The 26,060-nt window shown below is 34.7% G+C and overlaps 1 protein-coding gene and 1 pseudogene across 4 annotated transcripts; both read right to left on the reverse strand.

The window, feature by feature from the left end:
- Nucleotides 1-100: 100 nt before the first annotated feature.
- Nucleotides 101-24,447, reverse strand: LOC106662466 (ubiquitin carboxyl-terminal hydrolase 47-like). Of its 4 annotated transcripts, XR_001339903.2 has the most exons (25): nucleotides 23,414-24,444; nucleotides 23,154-23,357; nucleotides 17,811-18,021; nucleotides 17,575-17,747; nucleotides 15,944-16,118; nucleotides 15,732-15,853; nucleotides 15,480-15,673; nucleotides 15,241-15,421; nucleotides 14,966-15,181; nucleotides 14,736-14,903; nucleotides 11,300-11,482; nucleotides 11,031-11,232; nucleotides 10,736-10,962; nucleotides 10,480-10,666; nucleotides 10,327-10,416; nucleotides 10,152-10,266; nucleotides 10,008-10,095; nucleotides 9,834-9,942; nucleotides 9,522-9,769; nucleotides 9,318-9,436; nucleotides 6,782-7,025; nucleotides 6,527-6,705; nucleotides 1,852-2,030; nucleotides 326-479; nucleotides 101-254 (listed from the first exon to the last, which is right to left on the reverse strand). XR_001339903.2 is itself a non-coding variant. In XM_014386577.2 (24 exons), exons 1-23 carry the CDS (start codon nucleotides 23,423-23,425, stop codon nucleotides 1,853-1,855), a joined length of 3,825 nt encoding a protein of 1,274 aa, XP_014242063.1. In that variant the 5' UTR covers nucleotides 23,426-24,444; the 3' UTR covers nucleotides 281-479; nucleotide 1,852. The 4 variants fall into 4 exon arrangements, 3 of the variants coding, with proteins under 3 accessions (XP_014242063.1, XP_024080521.1, XP_024080520.1); XM_014386577.2 differs by lacking the exon at nucleotides 101-254 and having other exon boundaries at nucleotides 281-479; XM_024224753.1 differs by lacking the exons at nucleotides 101-254; nucleotides 326-479 and having other exon boundaries at nucleotides 956-2,030; nucleotides 24,047-24,447.
- LOC112126195 lies at nucleotides 22,175-22,295 on the reverse strand (annotated as a pseudogene).
- Nucleotides 24,448-26,060: the final 1,613 nt, after the last annotated feature.

The raw sequence follows: 26,060 nt of genomic DNA on the forward strand, positions 1-26,060 counted from the left end.
CAAATAAATTAATGAGGGATTTAAACAAATAAATAAAATAATGATATTTGGTTTCAATTATGAAGAAAAATTAGCATACTTTCCAAAAATACCTTCGATGTTATAGTTTAAAATGTCTATTTTAATAATATTTGATATTAACTTGAACTTCTGAATTGCCCAAGTGACAAGACTCTTGGACCGCATGCAGCATCTGTCGATTATGAATGTACAAAAAAAAAAAAAGAAAAAAGAAAAAAAAGGAAAACTAAACCCTGAAAAAGAAATAAGAACCAATTACTGTTTTTTTTGTTTTGTTTTCGAGAAGACAATGCCGAATACCGACTGGGAGCGGAAGCCAACCGAGTTCTTCAGTAAACAGAACTTGCACTCGAGCAGATAGAAAACAGCCTCATTTCCTTTATAAAGAGTTCGCTAAAATTTATTCACCCCCATTGGTCGGGGTCGGATGAGAATTTTCTTCTTTCCACAGTAGAAACCTGGTTCAAATCACAATTATTATACGATCGGTGAATCAGTGAAAAGGAAATTAAATAAATTAGTTTGTATATATATTTTTTTTATTAGACACTCTTTTTTCCAGCAAACATGTGATAATTTAAAAAGTAATTTTTTTTAAATAAATTTTTTAATGGTTATTAAAAAGAATATACGATATAATAAATAATAATACAATAAATTTCACATGTTTTTCTTTGTTCTTTTAATGTTTTCCTTGTTGTCATATAGGCATTATGTATACAATATAAATAAGATTTACATTTTTTTTATCAGACAAGATTTTTTTATCAAATCCTGGAGTGTATGGATTTGTGGCTTTAAAATTTTTCTGTTACGTTATTTACACATATTTATAAACATCAGTAATCGCTTATCTATAATTTTACATGATATATATATAAATTTATTTATGTATACAGTTATGAAGCTCACAGAAGTTTGATTTTTTTTTTTAAATTGAATTTTAATATTGCGAAAGCAATTTACAGAACTGATTTAGTTAAAATTTTCGATAATCGGGTTTTCGGCTAGAAAACCCTAAAAGCTATCTGCATAGGCCCGGTAATGCCTGGCCATATGCAGTACGGGTTGGACGACCCTGCACAAAATTATCACCGTTTGAAACAGGAAAAAAAATAGGAAATGATATTCGCCCTGTCTGTTGTGACAATCCAGAATATATCCGGGGGGGTTAAATCAATAGTTTAATCTTAATATAGGCTGTTAGGGTCAACTTAATATTTTATTTTTAAACAAATTCAAACAAAAACATTTCTTAAAAAAAAAATTATATATCTCCCAAACAAAAACAAATTGGAGTTTTATTTCTGCTTTTCTAAATATACAAATATATATTATAAATACATGTTTTATGAATTATAAAAGTAGAGAAATAAGACAAACCCATATTGAGAATGTATCTGTTATTCTGACTCCACTATTCTTATTATTGTCATACAATGCTATTTCTTTATTCTGAAAATATCCGTGACAAGAATTTTCTCGCTTTATATAATTACAATTTGGTGTAATCATAAATTATTATAATGAAAGCATTGGTAAATTGTGGTGAAAGAACATCTGGAGTTAGAATTTGTAGGATTTACTCAATGAGACTATTTTTTTATTTTTATTTTTTTTAATAAACATTTATAAAATTTCCAAAAAAAAGTAACATCATTAGACGTTTTACCTTAAGGTCAATCAAATGGTTAAATTTTGGACAAGGGGTTTTAAGACAATTTTTTAAATAAAATCTATAAAACAAAAAAATATTTTGATAAGGAGAGAATTTTCATCTTTCGTACATTTTGACAGGGTAAAAAAAAAATCAAAATTCTTTAAACTGACCTCAGTCGACATCTATCACACTTCTTCGAGGCCTCGATGCCTCGTTGCTCCAATATATCTTCAAGGCCTTCTCTTTTCGATTCAGGAAGGAAGGAACTCTGTTTTCCCGATTGTACTCATAGCAGGAAGCTCGAATCTCCTCTTCTTTGGAGAGTTTTTTCATTTCTTCTTCCCGATCTCTGTGAACAAAGTTTTTACGTTTTCAAAATTAGCCCTGAAAAATATTTGTTTTTACAATTTCTTTATTTAGTATGTATTCATTATTTTTTAACTGAAGAACTACAACAATATATAAATTTTTTAGTTATAAAATAGTTAATTATTTAGTATGTACGTAGGTGACTTGTAAATAAAAAGTTAGTTATTCAGATATCTCGTGAGATGCGGTTGGGTGTGATGTAGGTTTCAGAAAAACATTTTCTTTATCGTGCCAACGTTTCGATCTTTTATTGAGATCATCTTCAGGGCTCAAAGTGTTTGTCTTCTGTAATTGTGCCATCCTTGCGTGTCGTGTTGAGAGTGCCCACACTTTTCATATATATGCTAAAATTTTATTTACATTAAGTTTGTTCTAACACATTCCCAAACCATTATGACTGCGCGTACTGAACATTGACTGATCATGGATTCTTAACTCGGTTGGAACGCCTTTTTCCAGACTGCAACAGTTTAGGTTACTCATGTGGTAATATAACACAGTAAAAACCCGAAATATCGTAAGAAAGTGCTGGCCCGTTGAAAAAATCTCGTAGGAAACCAATGCATTTCAGTCCCATTGGTCAAAATCTTTATTAAACAAGTGAATAGAGTGGTAACGGACTGAGTTTCTTGAAATTATGAGTGATTGAGTGAGTATGGAGTTCAATCCTTTTTAAAAAGATGGTTCCTACTCACATTAAGTTGTTTTGCAACAATCCACATTGAGCCCTTTAGCTCATCGTCAGGGTTGAAGGGTTTCTACAAACACGTCTCTCAACCCTTCAACCTGACGATGAGCTAAAGGGCTCAAAATCCGGATTGTTGCGAAACAACTTAATGTGAGTAGGAACCATCGTTTTAAAAAGGACTGAATTTCTTGTCACCCACAAGGTTGTGACAGTGTTGGGTGTTCCCAGGATTTTGTTTGGTACAGTTACACCCGTTGCTACTGATTCAAGATAAACCACTTTGCTTACTGCGATGAATTGCTGACAAAGCATGGAAAAATATAACAGCAACTGCAATAAAAAAAAATTAAAAGGATATCGAATGGCATCTCTTGTCATAAAATGAAGAAATTCCCATCACTTTTCAGAGCTTTGTTAATTTTGACAATGTCATTGCAGTTACGGGGATGATTAACGATGATCAAATTTTAACTGGAACAGACGATGGATGGTGAAAAAGATCCAAGTATACTAAAAAGGTCTAGAAATTATCAACTGCATGTCATTTTTTTGCGGAATCAAACGTGGAAAATGTGTTCGGGGCAATTCACACTATGGAATTAGCAATTGATAACATATGTTATTTTTTAATGCAAACAAAAATTGATAAATATTTTCACAAATACGTATAATGTTTGTAAAAATAATGATATGTGTACATGTAAAAACAATAAAAACTTTAATTACATACATATGTATGTACAATACACAAAAAAATTAATGTGTAGAGATTAGTGACCGTTAATCGATAGTAATTCAGATATCGTGAGATGCTGTCGACCGCATCTCACGATATCTGAATTACCAAAAAAATTTAAAACTCGATATAACTTTTTTTTTTATTTTTTACCCTGGATATACTAAACAAGCCATAATTTCAATACGGTGAACATTTTTTTGTAACTATCCTTTGTCCCATTGAATATATAATATATCGGGATTTAACTGTAATTTGTAAAATTTAAAAAAAATGCATTTTTATTTTGTAGAATTTTTTAAGCACAAGAAAGATAAATTTAAAAATGAAAGGTTTATTTTCTGTTTTATTAATTTATTATATTCTTCCTTTTATCACATTTTTTAACATTCATGTGGGCGCACAGGTGGTAGTCTGCCGCTCTTGTCATAAAATCGCTAGTAACTTTTTTCTACGGTTTTGCAGCGTCGTGTGGGGATTGTATTCTCGACTTACGATAAAACTAAATTGTGAAGTAATCATCTTCTGGATTGGCGAGTCACGCCTGTCATTCACTGACAAACATTTCTAGTCGGTAGTTTACCGCCTTGCATTAAAGTTTCACCATTTCAGCGAAATGTAATTATCAATTTTATATTGTTGTAGGTTTATTGTACAGAAGAATTACCAATAATATATTAACATTTTTCAATGCACTGCACTATTTGTTATTCTATCTAAAGAATCATTATGTACTGTTGGAATGTAAATTTGAATTGTTATAAAAAAGGCGGAACATGTTCACTAACGCCTGTTCGTGTAAAAAGTGTTATACTTGTAAGACCTGTAGTCACGTGGATGTTTGATTAAATCAAGACTGTAAAATTAATATCTTTTTTAAAACACTTTTTATTTTATTCCTTTATCCTACATGTACCATTCTCAAGTTTTTTCTTATTGTTAAGGTTGTTTTGTTCTTTTCATTATTAATTGATATATTACAATTAATTAAGGTTTTTAGTTGAGAGAAAAAAGTCAATGGCACGAGTGGGATTCGAACCCACGATCTTCGGCTAGATACCCGCTGCTCTACCACTTGAGCTATCGTGACCTCGAACCACTCGGACATCAACTTCCCATCTCAACTGCACCTTTTGAACTTTCCCTCCTTTTTGCCATTTTTCAAATGTCGTGTAATCCCACTCGTGCCATTGACTTTTTTATCTCAACTAAAAACCTTAATTAATTGTAATATATTAATTGGTCAAGCGGACCACGAAATTAGGGAATTTATTAAAAATGAAGTATACTTCACTAAAGCTCTCCGTGGCCATTTCATTTGTCGTCGAGAATCCAACCCGATTACACGACATTTGAAAAATGCCAAAAAGGAGAGAAAATTCAAAAGGTTCAGTTGAGATGGGAAGTTGGTGCCCGAGTGGATCGAGGTCACGATAGCTCAAGTGGTAGAGCAGCGGAGTATCAAGCCGAAGATCGTGGGTTCGAATCCTGCTCGTGCCATTGACTTTTTATCTCTACTAAAAACCTTAATTAATTGTAATATATTAATTGGTCAAGCGGACCACGAAATTAGTGAAATTAATTGATATATTTCTCTTTTTCTTATTTTCATTGCATACTAATCATAAAACAATAATATTATTGTAGGTAAGTACCTTCCAAATATACCTACCTACAAGGTGTAAATATATTTTCTCCTCATAAAGGACTGGGGTGTTTTTCACCTTTTTTAAGGTTCATCCATCAAATCAAAATGATTCTGACATTCAAGAATGTCTTTCACAAGTTCAAGTTTTCAAGTATATTTTTTTTTTGCGCTACATTTACTTCAAAAGACTGATATTGTCTGTTGATCTCGTATTGCTTGTGATTCATTATTTTGTCATTTTGAATACATATTTTCAATGTTTAAACGTGTGTGTTAGAGCGTCTATCAAAAAATACACCTATTTCATAGGATCGGGATGAAATATTGGATGAAAACGTGTTTAAACAAGTTGATGGTAGAATAACGCCCTGCATCCATGAGTGAAAAAAAAAAAAAAAAAAAAATCACGCCTGCATGAAGGTTCACTGATACGTGTAAATTACAATATTTTTTATTTTGCTTATTTATTAAAAAATAAATACATATTGTATGTACAAAATTTATATTTTGCATATAAATCCGTGCTCGGAATTGGCAAGAGCAAGTGTGGGAAAAATTTGTGCGTTTGACTACCAGTCCTAAGACAAATCCTCGGACTGTTTTGACAGTCAAAAACCAGTGAAAAACCTGGCCTGAAAACGTGATGAAACGTCTAAACTCAACTGAGCATACACCGGCCAGTTTGCTGAAGTATGGACATGTGATGGAACAAACCTTTATATTTTACAACAATTTTCAAGTGTCAGTATGATAAAATTTTAATAACATTATTTTTCATAATTACTTATTAATTTTATCTTTCATAATTACTTAACTGTAAGGTTATGAATCTCCTACACAACTTATACATTCCCGATTTTTTTATTGCTATCGAATCATTTACCACATACGAATTGCAGAATTATCATCCATTTTGCTCACTTGCACACAGAAACAATTCAAACTGAAAATTGATAGCTTCAGGGTAACTGGAAAAATTAAAACAATAGAAGAAGGGTAAGGGATTATGTCGTGAGTAGTACGGCTAAGCAGTTTTCCTATCTCAGTGAGTAAAGTGACTTAATGTATTAACAATTGAACTTAAAAAAATAAAATTAAAATTAAAGTACTGGAACAAAACAATTATGATGTGGAACCTCGATAGACATGTCTGAATAGACTAAATAAACAGAACAATAACAATGACATTTTTGTTCAAAATTTTCAAAGATTTAAGATTTAATAGAAGAAATCATTGGTGGGTAGATTAAAAAAAGAGACAAACAAGCGAAGAAAAAAATTCACTCATTCTCACAACAGCAGTGCGAATGTTAACAATCATCAGAGGCCAACCCAGCAAGGAGAGGTAGAGCGAGATGATCGGTAAGGATTTAAGGCAGACCCAAGAAGAATTTAAAATATTACCTGAAGAAAACTATGGTATCGTCCTCGGGCAAATATTTACAATCGTCTTCTCCGGAGTCGTCCTCCAAAGTCCAGTTTAACCTTGTGAGCAAGAGGGGCTGGATTTCGTCCTGAAAGCTTGTACCATCCCCTTTGGCGACTTCGATATTCTGCATGGGAATATCGCTTATTTCGGACAGCTGAAAAAAATTAATTGAAAAGATAAATTACTGTTTATTTGTGATGATGAGGCAATTAATTCAGATTGAATGTTACCTTCTGTTTGAAATTGACTAGTGAAGGAGACTCGAGCACAACCTCAACCAGAGGGCCGAGACTGAGCGACGAGGTGTGCCAACGGCGTGCGAATATCACCGAATGAGTATTCCTGTTCACCTGCTCGGGTTTGTCCAGGATCTGAACAAATAGTTCGACTGAAGAGCCCAACTTTTTATCCCAAACCTCATGGTCCAACAATACTGATCCGACACTCCTTGAAAACTTTTTCCTCAGACGGAACCTGATAATTTCAAAAAATTATCTGTTATAAAAACCTAATAAGTTATATTTATTTATTTTGCCCTTCTACCACTCCGCCAAGTCTGAGGGAGAATTGATAAAATAATGTACATTTGTTTAATATTCTAAAATTTGGTCTGACCATTTTCATCTGCCTATCTTCCCTGGGTGCCTGTCAGGCACACTGAAGATGGCAAAATGCTAAATTGTGTTTTGACAGACCGACCCAGTCTAGAATAAGGACAGGTAGATCAAAATCATCCGTAACGACCAAATTTCACGACTATCGACCTGGCAGAAATGAAAAAATTTCAGAATTTACAATCAATCTCTGAGAATAGGAAGTTTAATAATTCCTGTTAATTCTTATAACAAATAAATAAAAGCGCCATAGACAAATTGATTTTTTTTTTTTTTTTTTTTAACGAGGGTTTGCAACAGCAGAAGTCATATAAACCCTCAGGGTGCCGGTGTTTTTGAAAAAAAAAGCACATTTGTAAGTATGTCGTGTTTGAATGCAGGGCAGCTGGATTCGAACCCTGGACCTTTACCTTACAGTGATGAGCGCAGTGTCAATGCCTAAACTGTTGCGGCCACCGACGCCCTTCTAAATCTTAATATACATAAAAGGCATATAGCTCAACTCTAGCTATTCTTTATATTAGAACTCAATAATTCAAGTTACCTTCTACGAATCACTAATTATTAAAAAAAAAAAAAAATCAGTTTTAAAATAAAAAATGTAGAAAACCTAAAACTATAAAAGTTGGAAACAAAGTAATTTGGCCGTTTCCGATCATGTCTTGGTCTGCTTATCCATTCTGTCTGCTAGATGCATTGTGGCATTTTACCATCTTCAGTGGTTGATCTGAAGATAAGACAAAACCACTTTAGATGGAGAAATCCTAACAGATAAAATCAGCAATAATAGCTGCAAATGTAGTTTGATCATCCCAGTCTGCCAATTCTCACAAGAAATGGGAAAAACCGCTCTTTTTAACGATTGTATCAAAACGCTCACTCAGCGAAATGAATCAGATCTTTTTCCTGGCTCATTGCTTGCGCTAACCAAATTAATCTTATTTATGATTCTGTGAGTAAACTTTGGCGGGTTTTTGGAATTTCAACGTGCCAACCATAAAGATTGATTGTCTGAACTACAGGGTAAACCATTCTCATTTTTTATTACTACCCATAATTTAAATTCACTAATTTCATGGTCCGCTTGACCAATTAATATATTACAATTAATTAAGGTTTTTAGTTGAGATAAAAAAGTCAATGGCTCAAGCGGGATTCCAAAAATGGCAAAAAGGAGGGAAAATTCAAAAGGTGGGGTTGAGATGGGAAGTTAGTGTCCGAGTGGATCGAGGTCACGATAGTTCAAGTGGTAGAGCAGCGGCGTATCAAGCCGAAGATCGTGGGTTCGAATCCAGCTCATGCCATTGACTTTTTTAACTCAACTAAAATCCTTAATTAATTGTAATTGTCATTTCTTTTATATAACAATTAACTATTGTAATTTTAATTTTAGGGGACTGCAGTAGCGAAGGGGTCTCCAGGTAGACTCTTGGCTCATAGGCTCCATGGTTGTGGGTTCAATTCCTACCGTTACCCCTAGCCCTTGTTTTCATGCAACCCCCCCACCCCAACTATTATTATTGTTATTTAATCAACGGAATCATATTCTGGCTAATATGCAAGCTCATAAGACTATTAATTTTGAAATGTTTTGTGAACAAATGAATAAAACACAATTAAATAAACAGAATAAATAAATAAGAGCTAGAGTAATGCTCAAAGCTAGGAAGTGGGATCATGGAGCATAGAAAAACGTGAAAAAACAGGCGAGAGCGCTGTAGAAAAGCAGATTCCGGACAGCCTGGAGAAGATAATCAGGAGAGCAAAGAGCACCTTTAGGGGCAAACAGGGTGAAGTTGCATGTCAAGGTAATAAGTGGTGACAAAGAACTAATTCAAAACTAAGTGGCAACTGCTGAAGGGTAGGGATTTGAGCTACCTCTTTTATTTATTTATTTATTAAAAGAAAAAATTTTTTAAGCGGTTCATCGCTTGTTCAGTATAGTGAGTTAACTCTTCGCAATTTGTCATTGTCATTTCTGATTAAATATTTATGATGACAAAGCACATAATGTAAAACCTGTGATAACAAGGATAGACAAACTGTCCAATGAGAGGCGACCAAATTATTAAAAAAACTACAAAATATATTATTTCATCTCAAAACAACATTATAATAAAATTAATTTATAGAATAATTTGGTTAATTTCACCTGTCATAAGGTATTTTGATCTCAGGATTTCTCCTCTCTAACTCCTTAAGCATGGCCTTTTTCGTCTCTCCGACCGTTGTACCGAGTGTTATAACCCAGTCGAAAAAGAATTCAACTTTCTAAAATTTCAGAATCGCATTAATCGAGTTAAACGTTGATTTTTTTTATAGTTTGCAATGAAAATAGGGAAGAAAAAAAAATCACCCCTGAATCGCTGAGACTGAGCCTGTAGACTTTGACCTTCACTTCCCCGTCATTCAAAACTCGGTGCAGTGAAATTTTCACTTTATCATCATCCCTCAGGTCTTGCAGGGAACTGACGATGATCCCACTGCTGTCTGGATCCATGCCCTTGGTCAGCTTGAGATACTTGCTCGAGACACAGACGTACTTCTCCAGTTTGGATTTCAGGACGGGAATCGGCATCCGTACATCAACGACAACTTTTAATCCTAGTGGGAAAAATTGTTAAAAAATTTTCATTACGGTTATGTATATAAAAAAAAAATTGATTACGTCTATTTTGATTCAGGACGACTACAAAAGGGGATGCAGAAAAGTATAAGTTTTTGGCAGTGACTTCATCCCAGTTTTCTTCCTCCTGCTTCGGACTGAATCCCATACTCTGGAATAATTATAAAACTTTCAAGAATTTTCCATTTATACAAATGAAAAATAGTGTGAAAATACCTTTGCAGATGCTGGCTCCGGAGAGGACAACTGTTCTGAATCACTTCCACTGGATAATTGACATTCATTCTGTTCTCCGATGATTGTTCTAAAAATTAAAATCATATGAATATATAGATAATTTAAAAATTAACGCGAGTTTACCTCTCACTGTCTGTCAGGCTGCTGTCTTCACTTGTGCTCTGATCAGAAGTCCCGCCGAAAACAGCCTCTTCTTCATTTGCTCCGTTTACAAGAGGTGTACAGACTTGATTATCACCTATAGAAAAACAAAAGAAAAATTGTATCGGGTCATTAATATTTAAACAAATAAATTTACTTGTTAAAACAGGTTCCATAGGCCTTTCAGACTCAGAATTTTTCTCTTCCTCAAGAGGTGGGATTAGAAGATTCCATAATTTTTCATTAACTAAAAAAAATTTTTAATCAGTTTTCCTATACTTCAGTAACTTAAAATTAAACTGATCTGTACCTTCACAAGTAAGGGGCATTATAAATTCTAAGGATATCACATGTTGAAGCTCTTTAACCAATTTGTACAGTTGCGAAGACTCAAAGTTTGTGAAGTCATCTCCCTCGGTGCCTTTCGGGCACACAAAGACTTTGCATGTAGGATTAATCCTATACAACGATCTCATCGAATCTCTAGCAGCGGTGTCCTAGACAAAATTGAAATTATTATTATTATTATTATTATTATTATTTTCAAATAAAAACATTTTATTTACCCTGTTGTTACAAAATATGCTTTTGAATTGACATTTGTTATCATCGTTCAACAGGCAGACTTTAGGCGTCGTCAAGATTATGTGGAAGTCCATTGTATTAAGGCTCAGAGCTTTGCTGAAAAATTGGCGTAGGTCAGAGAGCTGCTGGTTCGGTGTCGTTCTAACGTGATGTGAACTCTGAATCTCGCCCAACTCGGGGTCAAGGACATGCACCACCATGTGAATATCTATAATTAAAAAAAAAAAAAAAAATTAAAAATCTGACGGATTTTCTAGCTAAAACAATATTTTTTACCTTCGGAGGTATAAGGCATGAATGGTTTGTTTTTATCCCTGAATTCAAGCAAGAAATCGATGTTGTGCGGTTTAGACTTCAGAATTTGGTTCAAAGGTTTGTCCTTCTCCGCCTCTAGACTCATTTCGATTTGGCCTGTGTCTCGGTTAAATAACACAAGCCGACATTGATCTTCAGCGATAATATTTTCCAAATTGAATTTCTATTAAAAAGAAAACCATATGGTCACATTTTTAGCCTGTTTTTTTATCGTATATATAATTAATTACACTCCAAGCGAGGCGGGTGGCGTCAGCAAGCGTGTCATAGCCATAGATATGTATCTTTTCCTCATGGATCATTACATCGTTCATAAGATCGATGGCAAAAATTTTCATCTTGACCATTTCCTCCTGTCGAGCTTTCATAGCCTTTTCTTCCTCTTCTGCTTTCTTTATATCCTTAAGCGTTTCCTATAATTAGAGATCAATTTCTAAATAAATAAAAATAAACGTAAAGTTTGAATATTTTGGGTCAATACAAAATGGAGGTTTTCCTTTTTGTTGGAGTTTAATAACAATTGTGTAAACAAAACTATAAGAACCATAATACTACGCGAAAGGGGGGGGGGTTCGCTTTAAGTGCCACATCGCCTGAAAGGCTCTTTTTCAACACACCTGGCATATGGCCTTATAAGTCACTTACTTGTTTATAAGGTGGGAGGCTACGAAATGCTCTCCGAACCTCTCGGCATCTCGTGGCCATTCCATCACTCCTGAATGGATGGGCCCCCCTTGGTTTCCTAACATGGCTTTCGATTTAAGAGGAATGTTAACCATTCTTAGGGAAGCCCAGTCACTCGGTGAAAGTTTCTGGTAAACAGAACCACCGAAGAGCAAGCTATGGGAAATTACTTGCGTCTATAGTTCAGTTGGTCATGTTCCATCCCCTGTCTTTTCAGACATGATCTGGTTCACTGATCCACCTGTGAGACTGATCATACACCCACTGTTATTTTACTGACGATTTCTTTCCTCTGCACACGAAGATAGTGCTTTAGAGGGTTCACTATGCTCTCTGAGCTGCACTATTATTTTGCACCGGTATGAATAAAGGAGTACTGCTGTTCAGGAGAAATGAAGGACATAAAAGATTAAAAAAGGGTTCCACCTTTTGGTACGTAGTCTTCCTAAGAAAACCAGGTCACTCCAGGCGTTTGTAAATGTGTCCATGAGTGTGAAGCTCACCTTTTCCAGTTGTGCTCCATACTCTGGGTCGATCTTGTTTACCTTTTTCATACCTTTTTGTGAAAGGGGCAGAGAACCGTACATGAAACAGTGCAGTGTTGGCTTCAAAAACTATATGAAAATTACCACCTTAAAACAAAGCAGGTGGCTAATCTGCTGTTTGACACCAGCTACAAGCTATGATCTTAGTTGACATCACAAGAACTACACAAAAAATGGTCAATCTACAATTGTTCGCCACATAGGACGGCTACTGGTAAAACAAAACAGCTCACCAAGTTGGTACTGCAAGTAGGAAATATGTTCAATGTTTTCCTTATGCACCAAATCAATTTCTTGATGAAATAACATGCGATGAAAAATGGATTTTACATGACAACAGTGAAAAACCAGGGTATTTTACGAAGCTGAGCTTGCACGCCAAAAAAATTACTGACCCTTTCTGGTAATTTTTTAAAGGATGACAGCTTCCTCACTGCGGTAAAATGTTGTAATGAAAATAAAATAGAGCAAAAACTGACGTTTGTTCACCACACTGATTGGACGGAAGGGGCGATTCACAACCACACAACACACATTGAATTATAGGCATATCAATGGAAGGCCAACCCAACCTCAGTGGCTACATGGCAATGGATCTGTTGATGCAAACCCCCATTTAAAAAAAAAAAAAAAAAAAAAAAAAAAGGCAAGAAATAGTTTATAAACCAGGGTGATATTGAAATTCCAGGGGTTAGTCAATTTCGAAAGACTCAAGTCTTCCGGGATAAATAAAATAGTTGTGCATTGACAAAAATGTATAAAACATAATGGAAATTATATTACAAGTATTGAGTTGATGATGGGTTTTGGTCTGTTTGTCGGTGAACTCATTTTCAAGCAGCACATGGCCCTTTTTTTCTCTCCATTCGTAGGAGACAGGCCCAGTTAGTGACCCTGTGATGCTTCAATATAAATATATTTTGTTAAACTACAGTTTGTTTTTAACACATTTAATACGAGAACACACAGGTGTGTCTTAAGTTTAAATCCAATGGGCCGATGGGATACTCTTGTTCATCCTAATTCCCTTTACTTTGGTGACTGATCAGCCTTCTCAGTTTAAATATTTTTCTTTTCATTAGGTATGCCTCATCCCCAATCTTCCTAACAAAAAGAAAAATATCTAATTCCCTTTATTTTCTTTTGAGGATTTGTAGGGTATGCTTTGTGTGAAAACGTTCTATTACCTGCCTGAACCAAGCATCTTATAGTGCGTTTTGCCCAATTTATTCCGACTTTTTTTTCTGTATTAACTTATGGCCGTTGTTTTGTAACACTAATCCTTTCCTCATATATGGATGTTGTTCCAAAAGACGCATCTCTTCTAGAAAACCCCTGCTTTCGAAGCTTGTTTTGAGGTGTTGGGGTATTTTTGGAAATGAATGGTGTCACGGGCATTTAGTACCACTTTAGCAGCTCTATTGTGAAGACCATTTTTCGATTTGACCTTTTGGAATTTTTTTATTAAAAAAAAAAAAAAAAATTAATAAAATGTTGGCCCTATCTCGGGAGAGTTTTACAAATTGTGTCATAACGAATGTGTTAGGCAGCCCATAGACGGTCAATATTATTGTATAATATAGATTGCACAATAATTTGACGGTTGCCCCTTAACGTTCAATAATATTGTACAAAATTTTGTTTGTGCAATGAAGTTGAATAGATTGAAGGTGATATTGAAGTTTGTGCAATATTTAGATACTGTACAAACTGACATATGGGCTGCTTAAAACACTTAAGTAGATGTTATTATTTATGTTTTCATGCATTTATTTCTTCAATTCAATTTATCAGAACTTATTGAATTTAAATTATTTATTTCATGTACATACTGATTCATTCAAATTTTTCACAGGTACATAATTTTTTTTCCGTCTTTATGACTGTTTTTATTGGTATATAAATATTTTATATTTTGTTACTATTTAGGGATGTCTGGGAAACAGTCGTCACCAACCCGGGCTGCCCTTCTAGCCTCCAAAAAATTTTCCAAGATTCATGACAGACGAGGAAATTTGTGTAATTCTAGAACAGGTTCCTACCCTAAGCAACCTGCTTTATGTTGTAAAAAATATCACAATTTTTACCAATATTGTATGAATTGCACAACTTAATTTTTGAAAGTATTTCATTGTACATTTATTTATTAGATTGTATTTTTATAGATTTCATTTGTTCAATGTACTCTGTAAATCTAGTCTTATATTTTACCTGACTAAAACAAATTCCATTACAACCTTGTTTCAGGGTACATTTACCTGAGTAAGAAGAATCGATTTTCAAATAAAACTAGGAAAATAGGTGGAAACTAAGAGAAGTAGAAAACAGGTGGAAAAAAAAAGTTAACGGATTAGGTTCCCGAACAATGTGTTAATGGAATCCAAAAACCTCCGTTATTATTGAACAAACCCGATATTTAAAATATTAACTTAATCACCTTGATATGAGGTGGAAAATTTTCTTCCGTCATTGCTGTACAGTTTTTATCTTTGTCGATTTGCCTGTACATTAGCATGTAAGCGTTAGTGCTCGAACTGTATGCTCCACTGTAGTAGCCTCTTGTCGGTCCACCTCCGTAAGTTTTTTCAATATCCTCCCTTGTAATCTTTATAAAGAAAAAATCAAAAATACAATTTACTGCCGTGCACCGTATCAAGAAAAACTTACAGTTGTGACAGTCTGATCATTGAAACAGTGCCATTCCCCTTTTGAGAAATCTTTGATGTAAGCATAATAGTGCCCACCGCTTGCACTGCCAGAATGGATCATGATGGAGTAAAGCTCGTAAACAAAAGGCCCTGAAGGCTTGCTGTCCTGACCGTTCTTATTATTTTCGTGGTTGTTGATTCCGTTGCTGCTCAAGTCGATTCCTTCATCTTCTTCCTGGAAACAATAATTTGCCAAGTAGCAACATTTTATTTTATTTTATTTTAAATCCTCACCTGGTCTAAATCTGATATGTCCATTTTCTTTTCTACCATGCTTTCTTCCTCAAATGGAGAATCAACAGTCGAATCGCACTTCATGGAAGTCTCAGAAGATTCTAACTGCTCAATGCCTTCTTCCGGCTCATCCAAACTCTTTATGAACTTGTTCAAATCGAGAATCTCCGGGAAAGAAACCCTGTGAATAAATTGTCCCTTTATTTTCTGTATATTATTAAATGCAACAGTCAACGAACTTATCATTCAATTTGATCCGATTCATCGATGAATAATCAAAATCGAATCTTTTTAAATGGAGTGTAAGCAAATAGGGAAACTTTGTGAATTTGAGACCCTTATGAGCATCGCATTTGCTGTTACACGACTCGCAGAAATACTGATTGTTTCCGTCCAGAGTTTCAGGTAGTACGAACGCATTTAGAGCTTCGGTCTGAAAATGAAGCAAAAACTGTACAAATGAAGACAAAAAAATTGAAATAATTATTTACAATGCTCCCATAAGCAACGGTACTACCAAATGGCCGGACAGGAAGAGGGATGTCTAAGAAAGTGTCCTCCCGACATTTCTCCTTTCGACACACAAGACATTCGACATAATCAGTCATTTTACCTGACAATAGTAAAAAAAAAGAAAAGAAAAGAAAAAATTGTAACAGATAAAAAGAAAAAAAAGTCGAATTGTATGTTTTTAAGTAATTACCTTGATATAGACGATTAATAAGATCAGCTTGTTCAGTATCTTTGAACTCGTGTTCTAACGCATCAAACATAACTCGACAAAGTTCCTGGATGTCTTGCTGTTGCCAGACTTCACCCGAAACCCAACCGAAGCTTCTTGTCAACTCAGTAGTTTCTACAGCTATTCTTGTAGAAGTCTATATAAAAATTAGTTACAACCAAAAATCATTTCAGTAATATATAAAAAATTATGTGATCAAAAATGAATAGTGCCTTAATTACTGGGCTAATGTAGCTTATTAAGGCTTAAAAGTCTCAGCATGACTGCTCAGTAAAGTCAGTAAGTAAAAAACTTGGTAGGCATCCGATAACCAACTAGCCAACTGGCGGTCAAGCAAGAACCGTAGACTGTCTATGCTAATTTTCAGAGAGTTACAAGTGCTGATTTTTTTTTTGTAATTAGTGAAATATTTTGTGATATCAAGTCAATATTTCAGTTTAGATTTACAGCGAACCACTCAGCCCAACATCAACATACTAAAGATATTGTAAAAGGATTTAAACTTAGCACACCATCCGCGCATTTCTAGATTTGGAAAAAGCTTTCGATAAGTTTGGCACTTAGGCTTAAAAATTCAGGTTAAAAATATGGGACTTCCATTATACCTTTACTCTCCTTAGCCAACGGGTCGTTCTACATTAAAATTATTGAGCATACCTCAGTGTCAAAGCAAATTAAAGCAGGCACTTCTCAGGGCTCTGTCCTTTCACCTATGCTTTTCTATACATACATGTGACCTTCCAAACCATACATAGTGACATTTGCAGATGCCGTAAGACACGCCAAAGATGATAATTATAGAGGCAGCATTTTTTATTGAATGCACTCAAAGAAATCAAATTGTACAATTGTAATCAGAAAAATGGAAAATCACCTTAGACGCATCTAAATGTGAAGCAAAAATTTTTCCCATTTTCCTCATGACCGCCCAAAGTTGATCATCAACAACCCGTGGAGCGATAAAAAAGACTTTTGTCCAATATCTTGGCATCCATCTGGATAGGAGACTTCCCTGGGGCAGACACATAAAGGAAAAAGGCTATGCTAGAGCTATGAAACTCATAGCTAAATAGAAAAAGAAAAAACAAAATTCTGCACACTGATATTCCAGGCGATATGTCCCTTTATCTTATATGGCATGAAGTACGGGGAGCTGCAGCAACCACGAAAATAAATCCAAGCACTGCAAAACAAAATGCTCATAAAGGTGGTAAATGCCCCATGGTACGTGAGAAACTCTCAACCTCATCGAGATTTAACTTCCCAAACATTAAAGAATCTATTACAACCAAATTCAAAAAATTCCACACTAATCTAGGTGTAAACGTAAACAGTGCCATTCACTTTAACCTGGGACATTCCGGTCAAAAAGTTAAATTGTGAACTTGATTTATAAAAATGTAACTGGTTGAAACTTCTTAATTTCTTCTAATAATAAAAATGGAAAAACAGTAAATTTACATTCGATTAAATTAATATTTAACAAATCCATTAAATGCATTTCTTTTAAAATGAAATAAATTTAAATCAACAAATGGCTGAGTTAATTGACCGTAATAAGTTACAAAGAAGCCTTTATAAATTTTACAAACCTGTAAATTGAGGAAGAGCTTTTGCAATTGATATGGTATACACATGTTAGGCTCGGTGTTACCGTCAAATTTCCAGATGTAAAGCGCGTTTCTGAATTCAGGCGTCATATAAAGCGCTTGAAGTAGGCTGTTGAGGTAGCATGTCATGGCCTGGTTCACAAGCCCGACAAAACCTTAAACAAAAAAATGTTTAATATTCGAAGAGTAATTTCAAATAAATTGTAGCTATAACCCACTGCTTCGTCGAACAGGGGGGGATGCAAAAGTGATTTCATTGTGAAACGGTATAAAAGCTTCTGGCGTTTTGATCTTCATAGCTTTATCATCGTCGTTTTTACTGGGCTTCGGCTCCGATTCCTTGATGACATCGAGAACAAGGGAGTTCCTACTCGGGTACAGGCTGAATCCAGCTGATTTCAACGTTTCCGGTGAAGACTTGGTAAACTCCTGGAATAATAATGAAAAAATATTTTTAAAAAGTTTATTACAACGGGAATTTCTGCTTTTATAAACTGTAAGAACACTTGGCAATAAAATAAAAACTTTTTTTTTAATGGTATCAGTGTCTACCACACTTGACAAGTCTCAATATGAGTATGTTGATGAATTTTTGGGATACGATATGGTTCAAAAATTTCAGCAACAAAGGTGGGAAGAATCAAACCCACAATCATGAGTAAGGTGAGTTTACACATGAGCTTTTTACTCTCAAGAGTGAAATTTGCAAGTGTAAAGGCTTCTGAGAGTTCAAAAGTAGAGGGAGAGCTCTCCATGAGGTGCAATGTTGCATCTTCCTCGCTAGCATAAACATTTTCCCAACACTCTCGGATTCTCTCAATCGTTTCAAAAAAATTTGAATTTGCTGAGAGTAAAACCCAAAACCCAATAAAAAAAAATAAAAAAAAAGACGGAAATTTGCAAGCTCCTTGGAGCATACAAATTGAATCCAATACAATTTTGGGACATCCAGAATACAGGTTTTAAAAATTAAGTTTAAAAAACCTTGTGATAGAGAAATTAGCAACAGACTTCAATTTCTCAACCCCTGAAATTAATCGTAAGGCAACCGTAAGACACTTACGAACAGAATTGCTTTTCTCATTGCAGTGACTTTGTTACAAATTAAGGGACCCACACATTCTACCAGTAATCCAACTTCAACACTTGAAAATCTGCAAAAATCCTAAATTGCAGGGTGTCCAGTTCCAATTCTCTATTCGTGCTAAAGGATTTTTTTTAAAGCACAAACCTAACGAAGCTGCTGCTATTTCTCTGTTTTGTGTTGAAGACACCTTGTCTAAAAATCACTCTCAGAACTGTCCAGTGCATGTGTAAATGGTCTGAAGCGGATTTGCGAGGGTTGTCATGGAGAGTTGCTCTCCAAGAGTGAATTAGGCGAATTTCACTCTCTTGTGCAAAGGGCTTGAAAGCTCTGGCTGCGAGTTCCTCTCATGAGTAAACGCACCTTAAGAGCAAAGTCTTGATGATCTAATTACTCAGCTATCATGGCCCCTTTTTATGTTTTAGAAGGCTTTTTAATATGAAATGTCAGTAAAATTAAAATAAAAAATAATAATGCATTATTCAAGTTTATTGTCATGTACTGATCCAGATAAATTCTCAAATTTATACTTTTTTCTGACACTCTAGACAATAAAATACTCTAGTTTTTCAACAAATAATCTATGTTTGTAAATACATTTTATAACAGGACTAGTAAAAGAACATTTTATAAAATTTCTGACAACGCTACGGATGAGAATCTGCTCTACATTTCGCCCACGCTTACTTGGAATTGCACAGAACTAAATTTAACTTTGGGCAAAGGCAATGCCAAAAAATTAATGACATAATGACTAAAATTGAACGGTTTACTAAATTTTATCCGCCGTAAGATTTAATAAATTAAACTGGACATTTTTCCATTAAATATTTCTTTAAGGATTTATAACGAAGATGAACCCAAAAGGGAGGTCAAGTTCACCACGGCCGTTTAGTGTAACCTGTGTCTTGGCGCATGTCCAGATCAAGAGTCAAGACGTTCAACAACCTGAAGCATTATTTAAGAAATCTGGGCTAAGCCAACGCTCTTCTCGTCTCAGCCCTTTTGAAAATAATACATCTAATTTCCTGTTTGGACTCTTCCTTAAGATATTAATACACCTGCCATCAGTGCTTATATTTTCTATATGAACTTTTTCATCTGTTATCAATAATAACATTAATTCAAAGCAAGTTGAGACAGAATCAAATAAGTGAAACTAACAAAATATTAGTAAATAAAGTAAAATAGTAACAAAAATATTGCTAAAACTATTATTTTAAATTGCATTTATGAATATCATGAAAATCTAAAGTTTAGACCTTTTTTAAATTAATACAAGAGAAAAAACACTAGACACCAGACAGAAAATAAATAAATCCATTTTAATATATTTTAAGTTCAGCCTTGAGTTTTCAAATAAAAACATAAAAAAAATCATCTAAATTGTAAAAGAACTGTAAATCCGTACTCTTTTTTGTGTGCTAATGGGAGGACATTCTATTTAAAGACAGGGTCAAATGGGGGTAGAACTTCCTCTTTAATAAAAGTAAGGGTAAAATTACTATAGAGCGAGAAGTTTTATTCATAGCTTACAGCGGAGGTTAAGTTTAAAAATAAATCAATAAAAAAATACTTAAGTTACAAATCTCACCAGCGAAATGAACTAGGTTAATGCAAAACTGAACCTATCCAAATGGATTGTTAACAAATTTAAAAGAAATACAAAAATATGTTAACTGTATTTTCCTACCAAGATTCATTTGAATTCAGATTGAAACATTTAGTTAAAAACCTGGTGGAACATTCCACAAAAACTTAATTGAAAAAGATATCAGGTAAAATTTTAAAACCAAGTTTTTTTTAATGTTATTTGTTTTGGAAGATGTTTCATGTTCCTTACCCTATCCAACCAACATATTTTGGCTGTATAATTTAGTCATAAGGACTTTGATATTGTCACCATCTTAAACTAATATGAAGCAAGAATGTATGAAAATGCATCTGAAATCATCGTACAAATGCAAACATCATCGATAATGAATCCTTGCCGTTTTTACAAGACACTATACTGGTAGACCACGTCTGTTTAATCATTCTTTCCGATTATCAAAAAAAAGGGATCTTTTGCCTTCCTTAGATCTTGCCTTAAAGTACGATGAAAAGGCCCAGGGGAAGGGGATCAATGATGATTAAACTTGGGTTACAACGCGTTTCAAATAATTAAGATTTTGTTTGATTAGAAATAATTAAAAAATTGACTCGATTGTTGGTACAGTAAAAACTCTGAAAATGACTTTTAAAAATGAATTTTTTTTGGATTACCTCAAATCTTTTTTTCTGTATAAACATCTAAATTTTCCCCTCATAAAACAAAAACAAAAAATGCAAGGAACAAGGAAAAGAAAATGTACTTAAGAAAGCCGTTCCTAAGCAATGAAAACTTCAATACCTCTAGAAACTTCACTTTAACAAATAAACGAAAATCTTCCATGAAACCCATTAGCAGAAATCAGACGCAAAGGCCCAAGTTTAAGTGCAAAAAAAAGAAAATCCACACTACGTTAATTTGAACTGGCACTGGGTCACTTTCTAAGTCCGCTGACTTCTGCAGGTTTTGATGTGACACAAATGCGTTTCATCGGTGTTACCCAGTCCAAAATACAACCATTGACATAATTTATAGCATACTTTGTTTACATTTATCGCTAATATTTAGCTTTGAATTAGTATTTATGTTTATAAGTGATGGTACTCTAAGAAAAACTCTTATTGTGTTATTTGTTGAAGTCGTGATTAATAATAATAATAAAATTTGACATTATGACATTTCCTTTTGAGGTCTGCAGGTTTATGAACCTTTAGGGTCGTTTCTAATCATTTCAGTCTGGCTATCCTTGTTGTAACCAAAATAATAAGTCTCAGACCGAGGATAGGCAGACCAAAACAATCAACAACCAAGCTAAAAATAATATTTTAATAAAATAAACAAATAAAGGAACCATAGGATGATTCATGATATTCCTTTATGTTTGTTGGATTTTGTTTAAATATTGTTAAATGGAACTGTATATAAAAATCAGCTCCTTTGGGGCAAAACTGGATAAGTAAAAAGCACGTTTCAGGATTTTAAAGTTTAGACCTTTGGTACAAGTGAAATAAAAAAAAAAATTAAGTGTCCAAAAAGGCAGGTTTGCATTTAAAAGGAAGTGGTTTCAACTTAATCAATTCCAAAGACTTACTGGACTAAGAATTTATCTCATGAAGCAAAAATTATTAACAAAACAGAATATTACCAATTTTGGATTATTTCCAAGTTGTTGCTAAGAAAAATCAAAAGGATAGAAAATATTTGCTATTATGTAAAAATACACAAAACTGGATTTTCTTGAAAAAGAGAAAACAAAAACAAGTCTTGTTTTTAGGTTAGTCTGGACATCTTTTTCTATTTCCCTGCACCTTTGCTTTACTCTCTGTATTTTCTGTCATCAACCTCTGCTGACGGCTATTCATATTTCCATTCCTGGATGGCAATTCCACATTAACGCATGACTGAGATTAAGTTCCTGCACTCCATAATTTTCCAAAAATCAATTTAAATTAAGTATTTATGTCTAGATGTTAAGTTGATAAGAGCAGATACTACACTTCAATCTTGGCCAAACCGCCTTGAAAAAATGTGGAACACTTGATGAGTGTTGGTCTTTGGGCTGGCCATAAATACTGTGGTTCGCCTGGACGATTAACCTGCGAGCAAGGTGTACATGGTTCGGTAAAACAACTCTTTTTTTTTCACGTATGATTCTTTGATGCGTCAGGCTCTGACTTCTTTATGAACATTTTGTCATAAGCAGCATCAGCAAGATCATGATACGGCTTGGTTTTTACACACACAATTCAATAAACTCTACGCAAAAACAGAAATGAAAAATGTGAGAGCGTACGCTTTTGACTAATCTGCATATTGAAACCTGTGCAGGTGACCGATGAGCCTCACACTACAGTGTAAGCTAATTCCAGTGAAGGTAGAAAGAATCAAATTGAAATCTAGGTTAGTTGAACAGGTCGCAACACCGCACAGTTTCACCGGAAGTATGTGGCACTCACGTACCGGTTTATCTGTACAGGTTGGCTGCAAATGTTTATGGCCGATGACGTATTAATCTTCTCTGTATTAAATTCACTAATTTCGTGGTCCGCTTGACCAATTAATACATTACAATTAATTAAGGTTTTTAGTTGAGATGAAAAAAAGGTTCACGATAGCTCAGGTGGTAGAGCAGCGGCGTATCTAGCCAAAGGTCGTGGGCTCGAATCCCGCTCGTGCCATTATCTTCTCTGTATTGTTCCAATTTTAATATATCAATGAAGTGGGTACATTGGATTTGACGGTTGTTGAAATTAATGAAATTGAAGTTGGTCGAGGTGATACCACCAGATGGTCTACTAACCTCAACTAACTTTATATAAAACAATTCAAATCATTTTTAAATGCGATTTTATGAGTAACGCTTATCAGTTCAGACTGAACACTTACCCTGTCACCACTTTTTGCCTGATATATGAGCTTGAACGTATCCGGCTCGTACTGCATGTGTTTGCCGACCTGGTCGAAAAGCTCCGAGAGGAGGGTCGAGTCATTGAGTGTGACCTCATACCTCTTGGGCCTGTCTTTCTGGCTCAGCGGGTTGTACCTGACGATGAACTGCACCCTGTGCTCTTCCTCCGATCCGCTCATACCCTGAAAAATTACTCCGGTCAAATCGGCGTCACAAAAACGATCAATCACAATTGTACCTGGAGGCACATGTTATTTTACTAAATTTTTTTCCAGAGTGTTCTCAAGTCGAATCTGTTTTTTTAAATTTCATTTAAAAACTTGGTTGCTTCGAATTTTTCGTTTGGAGGGGGGGGATTGAAATTTGAGAATTGGTATAATTATTGAGGTTTGGGGAGGGTTCTAAGAATAAATTTTGATTCTTAAAATATTTTTATATATGTATATATAAGATTATAATACAGATGGAAATTTTCTTGCTTGTAAAAAGGAAAATGAAAGGACTTTCTCGAATGTTTTTTTTTTTTTTGTTTTTTCAAGTTTTCCCCCGAGCGAACGGTCCGACGAGAGCGAATTTAAATGTCAATATTCACAGTTAGTAAAGTAGACTAATAGAAAAGTGGAAAAGCGACAAATTTGGATTGGAGCCAAGGGGGATTTTTATATTTAGGCACACAAGTGAAACATCTAAGAATAGTAACAAAACACATGAAATTTGTGAGAAAAAAAGAGATATCAGTCGTAACAACAAATAAATAAGGATGTAAATAAAGCGTTAAAAGGCTCCGATGGAGAAGCGGGTAAAATTCTAGGAGAGAAGAGTTAAAAACTGAGATCGAATGAGGATAAAAAGAGTAGATGAAAAGACTTACTTTGTCTTGGATAGAAAATAAATCCGAGGAAAGGGCGACGGAGAAAAAGGCCGGATCCACGAGGGCGACGAAGGATTAAACGTAAATTTGACACATCCTCCGATTTTGGGAATATCGAAAATAAAAGGGTATCAAATATCCAGCAGTTGTGCGTTTGATAACATTGCTGAGTAGAAGTGAGAAGAGGTTACGAATGTGACAGTGGGCCGGCGAGGGGCGTCCGGCCCTTCTAGGATTTCCGTTCAATTCTCAGAACGAGGCGGAGGACATTTCGCCCTGGGCCGTCGAGACTCGAGACGGGAAAGAATTCAAAAAACGCTCCGGATGAGGAAGAGAAAAAGGGGCGATGCGGATGAGGCCAGGCGAGGAGTGTCGCGTCGCGGGTCGCCGTCTTTTCGGGAGGGGGCCGCCTGACGTGCGACGTTTTTACGCATTCGCCTTGAATACGAGTTCGATCCGCGTTTCCCCGATTGATTTTTTATTTTATTTTATTTATTTATTTTTATTAAAGATGCCAAATACCGAAAAAGGAAAACGGCCTGGGTAAAGAATCGGACGGGGATTTTCTTTTCTCAGACACATCAGACCAAATTTGGAAAGTTGGTCTCGCCCCTTTGCGCGGGAGAGCCATTTTTCAAATTCCCCAGTTTATTTTTTTCCTAAAGGAAAACTTTTTAAAAAATATAAATCCAAGCGCTTTTTTTAATCTAGACAATCAGGAGACGAGGTCATGTCTCTACTGACAAATGGGGAAGACACAATAATAATACACAATGTCTATAGACAATCTGTAGACACAATAATATTAATAATCTACACAATGTCTATATTCAACCAGGAGACTCAATGAAAATAATTTAGACAATGTCCAAAGACAACCAGGAGACACGAGGATAATAATATAGACAATCAGGAGACAATGTCATGTCTCTACTGACAAATGGGGAAGACACAATAATAATATACAATGTCTATAGACAATCGGGAGACACAATGATAATAATCTAGACAATCAGGAGACAATGTCATTTCTATACTGACAATCAGGAGACTCAATAAAAATAAATAGACAATGTCCAAAGACAATTCGGAGGCGCAATGATAATCTAGACAATCAGGAGACAATGTCATGTCTCTACTGACAATAAGGAGACTCAATAAAAATAAGTAGACAATGTCCAAAGGCAATTGGGAGACTCAATAAAAATAACTAGACAATGTCCAAAGACAATCGGGAGACGCAATGATAATAAACTAGACAATGTAGTAATCTAGAAAGGGGGAAATTTCATATTTCTCCTGGCAATTAGGAGACCCAATAAAAATAATCTTGACAGTGTCCAAACACAATCAGGAATAATGTCATGTCTCTACTGACAATTGCGAGACAATAATAATAAACTAGACAATGTGTATAGCCATTTAGGAGGCACAATAATAATAATCTAGACAAAGTCCAGACAATCAGGAGACAGAGTCATGTCTCTACAGATAATTGGGAGATCAATTAATAGTAATAATAATAATAATCTACAATGTCTATAGATCAGGAGACAATCCCATGTTACTACTGACATTCGAGAGACTCTAAAAGTAATCTAGACAAGTCTATAGAGAATCAGGAGACTGTGTTATCTCTTCAGATAAACAGGAGACACGATAATAATAATCTATGTCCCAATGAATTTGAACTTGTTCTAAAACACTGTAAGGTAAAAGATCCTGGGTTAAAATATACCTATTATTTCAATATACCTATCAACAGGAACATACGTACCCTTTTGCTGTGTTGTGGGTTAGTGCTGTAATAACCAAAAAATATTTTGTTGAGCATCGGTAGTCGGATGTTGGCTATATTTTTTGACATTTCTTCCACACCGATGCTGATTGCGGCAGCGACACCATTTTGAGGTCAAGATTAAACCATTATTGTGCTACAATCAGTTATGCAAATTATGAACATAGTAAACAAATAGGTCATTAACAGTTTGAGAAAGCCAAGTGAATTTCCTAC

This window comes from Cimex lectularius, unplaced genomic scaffold (genome assembly GCF_000648675.2).
Source record: "Cimex lectularius strain Harlan isolate CLEC.00 unplaced genomic scaffold, Clec_2.1 scaffold22, whole genome shotgun sequence".
Lineage (NCBI taxonomy): Eukaryota > Metazoa > Arthropoda > Insecta > Hemiptera > Cimicidae > Cimex > Cimex lectularius.